The 7406-nt window shown below is 41.7% G+C and overlaps 1 protein-coding gene across 1 annotated transcript in view; it reads right to left on the bottom strand.

Moving 5' to 3' along the window:
• Positions 1-252: 252 nt before the first annotated feature.
• PKD2 (polycystic kidney disease 2 (autosomal dominant)) overlaps positions 253-7406 on the bottom strand; it is a gene marked incomplete at its 5' end in the record, with an annotated part of 14289 nt that continues 7135 nt past the window's right edge. Inside the window, 6 exons of the mRNA XM_009695600.1 lie at positions 253-486; positions 1489-1636; positions 2605-2768; positions 3011-3128; positions 3960-4081; positions 5047-5145. Of these exons, the coding sequence (XP_009693902.1) occupies positions 253-486; positions 1489-1636; positions 2605-2768; positions 3011-3128; positions 3960-4081; positions 5047-5145 (885 nt within the window). The remainder of the gene's footprint in view (positions 487-1488; positions 1637-2604; positions 2769-3010; positions 3129-3959; positions 4082-5046; positions 5146-7406) is intronic.

The raw sequence follows: 7406 nt of genomic DNA, 5'->3' as shown, positions 1-7406 counted from the left end.
GGTTTCCATTCCATCGCCTGCATTTTCGTTTCCAAGACTGACAGTCTCACTGTCAGTAACCTGAATGTGACACATATGGTTTATATAGGTCTGAAAATGCCTTATGAAGAGAATATTTACTTTTGCCCACCAGTGAAAATTGTCCTTAGTGGTCTGATCAGGATGATCATCTCATGCTGGGAAATTGTGGAGTAGTGTATTTGCTGTCTTAATACTGACCTGAAACATTTAGAATCACTGACAAAGTTAATCCTACACATGGATGTTATTCCCCCCATTTCCTCCTCCCCCGTCAATACCATCTGACTGGGAGGAAGACGGTCGAGAGTTCCTTGAACGAGGCTGGCCGTTCAGTCCAAGTGGTGTTCCCAACTGATGGCTCATTTGGGATGCCGTATCATCCGATTCCCATCGCTCCAACTCCTCGCGCACAAGTCGCTCCATTTGTTCCCTGTGGATTTCATTGTCACGACCCAGTCTTTCGTCCTAAATGGATTAAAAGACACAAGCTGGAAGTGCAGCTTCCAAACTGCAGTCTAAGTAAAACCCTATATAAACATGGGAAATTCTTACAGCACTCAAGTATTTCCATAGGCTAGCGGAGAAACACAGCTAATGCAGTAGATAGTTTTCCTTCTGGTAATGTAACACCCAGGTTGTCACCTTTACTTATGGAAACACAATTTGTATTACAGCTTCTAATATTTAAATCCATCTCCAGAAATGTAAAATATACTGAGGAGAGCACACTCACAAGGAAGCCTCATCCCAAGAATCAAGCAGAATTATGGGCTGGAATGACAGGAACACCATATCTGTGACCGGGCAGCTGCAAGTCTGACCCACCTAACCCACCAGGACAGCCCACCTCACCCACCCCTTGTTCTGGCTGTTCTTGCCCCATCAGGATGCTGACAGGTTTTAGCATCCACAGAAATAACACGTTTGTCCCACCGGCCATTTCCACAGGGTTCCCAAGAAAGTGACAGTGGGAGGGGTGGCAATAGAAGCTAGATAATCCTGGTGACAGAAGTGACCTGCTTCTACCTGCCACACAAGCCCAGAAGCAATGTGGGGGAAGAAGAGCAGGCTGCATGGGCCTGCTGGGCTGGATCTCCCAGACTCTAACAGGTTAGTCCATAAAAAGCTTTGTATTAATCCCAACAGACACCAAGGGATGAACAAGCTGCTTCAGCAACTACCAAACACCACTGCTGTCCAGTTCAGGGGTTTAAATGGTGCTCCGCTGCCTCAGCGTGACCCAGGCCTGCTGTAAGATGGGTTGTGGCATCTGAAACTTGCATCACGTCCCTAACGTTTCATGTTTTAAATTTCATGTTTTCCTCACACAAAACTGAAATCACTTGGCCACTGCCAAAGCACCCACCTCATGTTTACCACCACCCTCAAGCCAAGCAGTAGGAAGAAGTGTTAACAGTAAGCAAGGCATGCAGGTTGTAACCAGACAGGAGAGAGTGGGTTTCTTACCTCTGTCACTCCATCCAACAGCCTTCCCAACACATCTCTCCTTTTTAGTTTGGCCCTCTCCATCACTTCGAGCTTCACAATAACCGCATCGATCTTGGAGACAATACTGCCGATAGAATGTTCCATGCGATCGACCCGCCTCATGAGTCTGAGGGCAACAAGTGTGAGCTTCAGTGACTCTGACATTTCCAAGTCAGTATCATTCTAGCATGTCAACACACAGAGCAGAGAAGGATGAGACAGCATTTAAATTCAAGTGTGCATCTTGACTTTCCACAAATGAATCCTACTGTCCAGGAATGGAGAAGGAACACAAGAGCAAGAATATAATGCAGGGGGGTAAAGCAGATGGGAAGAAAGTACATATTGCACTCTGTTTTCCCCGCTTCTAGGGCATCCTCATCAAAATTTCTTGGTTCCAGTTACTCAAATTCTTCATTCAGCTAATGCTGCTATAATTAATTAACATGGAGATCGATCATTTTAGACAAAATGCACACTCACAAGTAACTTAATCTTATTAAAGACAACAGCTGAAGTTCCTACCGAATCTAAAACAACCTTAAGGTTTTACTAGTAAAAAAACCAGAAGAGTCTTCTGGCATTATTGTAGTACGACCATTTTCTCTGTCTTTTCAATGACCAGGTTTTAAGGACAGGGTGGTTTTTGTTGTTTTTTTTCTTTGATTGTTTTGATTTGGTTTTGGTTTTCTAACTGATTCTAACTGATTCCCAACTGACTCCAAAATACTTCCAGTTCAGGTATTACTTGAAAGCTCCATTTTCTCTGTCTTTTCAATGACCAGGTTTTAAGGACAGGGTGGTTTTTGTTGTTTTTTTTCTTTGATTGTTTTGATTTGGTTTTGGTTTTCTAACTGATTCCCATGAGTCTCTCCAAAATACTTCCAGTTCAGGTATTAATTGAAAGCTACTAAAAGAAGTGACTTAACTACCTTAAAAACATAACAGTTACTTTTATGAATAATTTGATTAATATTCAGAGTTACAGGCAAGACTACTATATAACTGAAAGAAGAAAACTGAAAAGGAGAAAAAAAACAAAAAACAACCAAACACCACCATGCAGATTCATCCCTCTCAGAAGGATAAACTTACACTTGGAACTCCTCATAGGAAACCCCACTAGAGCTGCTGCCCCTCCTCCTGGAGCTGTGTCCGCTGTCTTCATCCTCATCCTCCTCAGAGTCATCCAAGCTCCGGGGGAAGCTTCGGCTGCTCAGAGGACGTGGCAGAGAGCTCCTATCCAGGTCCAGATCCTCCTTTGTGAAAACACAAGCCACGGACAGAGAAGATGTAAAGACTTTCAGTTGTACACAGTGGATAGAGGTGTCAAGGTCAAAGACCTCCTGCCCTCCATTAGCTCCCCTTTGCCTTCTTACAGTTCTGCTCAGACAGCCAGGGATGAGAGCAAATGTGAAGGGAAACAAGAAGATTCTTCCAGGACAGCAAACCAGCATGCCACCAGTGCCGTCTGCCAGTCTTCTCCCCATGCTGAGCTCACCCTCTCTTTCTCCAGGTCATCCCTCATCTGCTGATGTTCATGCTCTGTCAATTCCTGGTCCCCATCCTGGTCATATTTGGTAAATATTGCTTCAATCTCTGCATCTGTGTGCCCCTTCCTGAAAAGGCAGTAAAAACAGTTTCCTTGCTTTCCATTTTTTCGGATGCTGAACAAACTTCAAGTATTAGAAAAACATTTCACTCCAAACAGATTTTCATCCCCAAGCCAAAGACACAACTGATCCCAGTGCTGCCTATAAATTCACAACACTCGATAACTAAAAGCCTAGCCCCCACCTTTCATTAGTTAATAGCACAAATCTCCCCCAGACTGCACCCTTTGCCTTCACAATCACCCCTTTTATACTTCCTTGATTTGTTCCCTTTCCTTGGACTCCTGCCTGTTCACAAACTATCAGTGGCTCTGATAGAAACACTACCATTTCCTCAAGGGCCTTAGATCTCTGCTTCCTCAGACCCTTTCTCCCTCACAACGCAGCAACTTGAGGAGGCTGAGCCTCAGAACGTCAAACCCTTCCTCAGGTGTAGGATGCCACCCTGCTGCAGCAACACCAGCCACAGTACAGACTCTGGAGGTCAGAGCTCAACAGACCTCTCTTCCACCTCAAACTGATTCCTCTTTTCCCCACTCCTCTCCTTTCTTCTTCTGCAGTTCCATGCCAGTTTGAATTTTCCTTTGTGCAATGCCTGCAGACTCATATGCGAAGACTGTTTACCTGTACAGACCTGTTTACACAAACCTCCCATCAGATATAGGAAAAGCACAGGTTCATTACTCATTAACCAAAAGAAAAGTACTCTGCCGTGTCGTCTTTATTCACATTAGCACATTCTTGCCACATCACAGAAGAGAGAGAAACTCGCATCGAAGACTTAACATCATGTGTCTCTGGGGATATCTTCAAGATAAGTAGTAACAGCTTTCTTACCCTTTTAGATCTTGCCGTAGTTCATCAAAATTTAGTTTTCCCCCACCTTGTCTCAGACTTTCTGAAATATCATCAACAGTAGTTTTCTTCAATTTAAGTTTGATCATGGCTTTGTTGTAGCCCTAAAAGAAAAAGTGGAATTTTGTGTTTTACTTGTCATGAAATGTTAATACTTGATTTCTAGTGACTTTTCTGATTACAAAAATCAGCTAGTATACACTATCATTCAGCGTGTTCCAAAAGCCCTGCAATAATCTGTCTTTCCCTCTAGTTTATCCATCTTTTATTTCAGTGTTTAAATGGTCAACATATAAATACCATCGCAGTTAGAGGTAAGGCTTTCATCATTCAATGTGCACTGCAGGTCAGTAGGAATGGAGTATTTTGTCCCAGTAAGACACCTTTGGCAGTTACTCACAGTTTGAAATAATGCTGAGAAAACAGGTACAACTTTCGCTTATCTCTCATTCTTCAGTTCTAGGAATGACTTTTTAAAAAGTCCTCATCTTAACAAAGTTGCACTTTTCATTTTTCTCTGCTTTGTTTTAATAACCAGTTTCCAAGTTTTAAACTCTGAGTTACTGGTCATGCCGAGTATACGTTTAGACATTTCTGACCACGGTACAGCACAGCATCCATGCCAGAGCACACGCATGTGCACATGTTTTCCTAAACTGGGATTCAGGTCAAGTTCTTAACTTTGTATTCACCAACCTTACTGGCAGCTGCCCCTGGGAGCTCCCCACACATTATCCAAGACTTGCCTCATCTTATTGCCTGAAACGAGGTAATTCTGAACTCTGTGACCAAACCAAATGGCAGTTTAGCTTCATCAGTTGAATATTTCTGTATGTGCCTAGACAGCCAAATTCTGTCATATTCAGTAGGCCGACCATTCAACGCAAGTCTCAGATGACTAAAACAGATCGTGATGGGAAGTTTTCATTCATTTAATTTACACTCAGCTCAGATTCTTTTATTTTACCCAAGAGATGTGTATTTTCATCAGTTGCTGTCTATATAGAGTTTTATGGAGTAAGTTCAGATGTGAGGAATGAGATGTCAAACAAACAAAATGTTACTTTACCTTTCTGATAAGGTCAGACAGTTCCATTTCTGCCTTCTGTTGTGCCATATCTGATTTGACTTCAGAGTATGTGTCATTGATAATGGCCAAAAACATGTTCTGTTCATGAGAGAAATGAAAAAGCCCACTTTGAAATTTCAACAAATCTGAGCCCTGCTACTCCTATGACCTTCATGTGCAGACCTATACATGGATTTTTCAAAAAGGGCCAGGACAAAATGGTGGGCTGTTTAAAAAGCACTAGTATCAAGAGCTTGAGATAATGAAATATGACGCGCTGCAGTATAATAACTTCTAATCAAGATCCCTGGTTATTAACATAACTGGAGAATTACCTTCCAGAGAGGGCTCATGCCTACACACAGCAGTGGCAAAAAAACATTTTTAACGTTTTAAGTTTGGCCTTCGACTTGCAAGGCCGAACTTACAGAGGTAACAACTGTGAACTAATCCAGGCAATACAGCTGGCAACAAAAATGCCTGAGGAATCAAGCTACATTATTCATCCCGTAATAACCAGCACAAACATAGGGTTCTTACCTAGTTGCAGCTCTGCTTGAATTTCAGACTAAAGATAAAACCAAAAAAGTTTAAAATCAGACACTTGGCATGTATGCCACCAACTCTGAAAACAGTTCAGTCGCTTGTTCAAACAGAAGAGAAAAAATTGGTCTCACTAACCCTGTGCCAAGCATATAATTCACTTGAGCCATGCTGTCATTGCGGAAAGGGTCATGCTGAACACGGAACAAACATGACTGGACATTCAAGTTCAAAAAGAATCCCTCGATTTACTGGCATGTTCAATGTGCCACTCTGACACAGAAAGGCAGTGCTAACCTCTATTTCCTCACAGGCTTAAAAAAATGCTTTAGGAGAACTATCTTCCAACGTTGTATCTTTAGGCATTTTTGCCCAACACCATGGAAGTAAGAGGTAACTTGACTACTGTCTATTATGCTTTCAGCTGCCCAACATTAAGAGTTGGTGCTTTCTGCCCATCTAACTTAACTTTCCAGGTCTCAGTCCAGTCTCCAGGAGCTTACAGCAACATTTCATTCCAGCCAAGTGACAGGATGTGCTGATATTAATAAGCACACAAATTATGGCAAGTATTTTAGATAACCTGCTGTGCCTTCACACTCCAATGCTTTTCTGCTACCCCTTAGAAAAAAATATTTCTTTCCCTTGCTGGACACTAGCCTCTGCTCCTCTGGATTTTGTGAGGTGCTTCAAAGCAAATATGAAACCCACTTCACACGCTTCTTTGGCCAGAGTGACCCATATGTTATTTTCTGATTGACTACTGCTCTGTCTTACTGAACACTTAAGATTCTCTGCTCCCTTACTAGCAAATAGCCAGGATGAAGTCTTCTCCCACAAATAATATCTGAATGCCATTTCTCCTCGTCTCAAAGAATAATAAAAAGCCTCATTAAGTACAAGGGTCATTAAATAACTCTAAAAGATAGGATGATGTAGGACTGCTATACCATTTTAAGGTTAGTAAAATCCTGCTTTAATTCTTGCCACCTTCCCAAATCACCAAAAGACACACAGTTTGGGGAATAATCTGAGGACTTCTTGCTCACATAACATCTGGTGACATCATAAGAAACAAAATTACTATATATTAATGTTAGTACCAGACTAACTGAAAACTACATCCACAGGCAGAAGATACAGGGGCTCTTCACTTATACGAACATTAAAAAAAAATTAATTTGCTTGGTCTCCTAGGTTTCTAAGAGAGAGGTCTCCTCCCTCCACTTTGTTAATACTAGTATTGAATCCATCTTATAGTTTTATTAATAATTTATATAACAGAGCATACAAAAGATGAGTACTCACAATACACTCACTCTTTGAATTTATTTGTCAATCATGTCTACATACCGCCTCTCAGCTAAGATAAGCTTCTTATAATACTGTTAGTCAAAAAGTATACAAGTAATCTGCACTGGGAAGGCGAGAAAGACAGGGCCCATCTCTGCCCTGGAGAAGGAAAAGAGGACAGAAGAGAGGCCTTTGCAGACAAGCCTGCATATCGGAAAGCTGCTGCACTGTGGCTGAATTAGGTTCTTCCAGCAGACAAGCTGTGTGTTGCGTCCATCAACACAGCCAGCCACGCACTACAGCACTTTATCCCGTTACAGCTACTTTTCACCAAAAGATATGGGCTTGCTGTGTATGCCAGCCACGCGCTATCCAGATTTTAAATACAAAAAATTCTTTATAACAATAAAAAATATATACATTAAAAAACTTACAATGTGGAGCACTATATGGGAATGACAAACAAACATACAATGCAAATCTATTTTAAATGAAGAAAAAAAAAAGGCTGGTCACTACACTCT

This window comes from Cariama cristata, unplaced genomic scaffold (assembly GCF_000690535.1).
Source record: "Cariama cristata isolate BGI_N322 unplaced genomic scaffold, ASM69053v1 scaffold10432, whole genome shotgun sequence".
NCBI lineage: Eukaryota > Metazoa > Chordata > Aves > Cariamiformes > Cariamidae > Cariama > Cariama cristata.
This window is presented reverse-complemented; position numbering and strand designations above follow the sequence as displayed.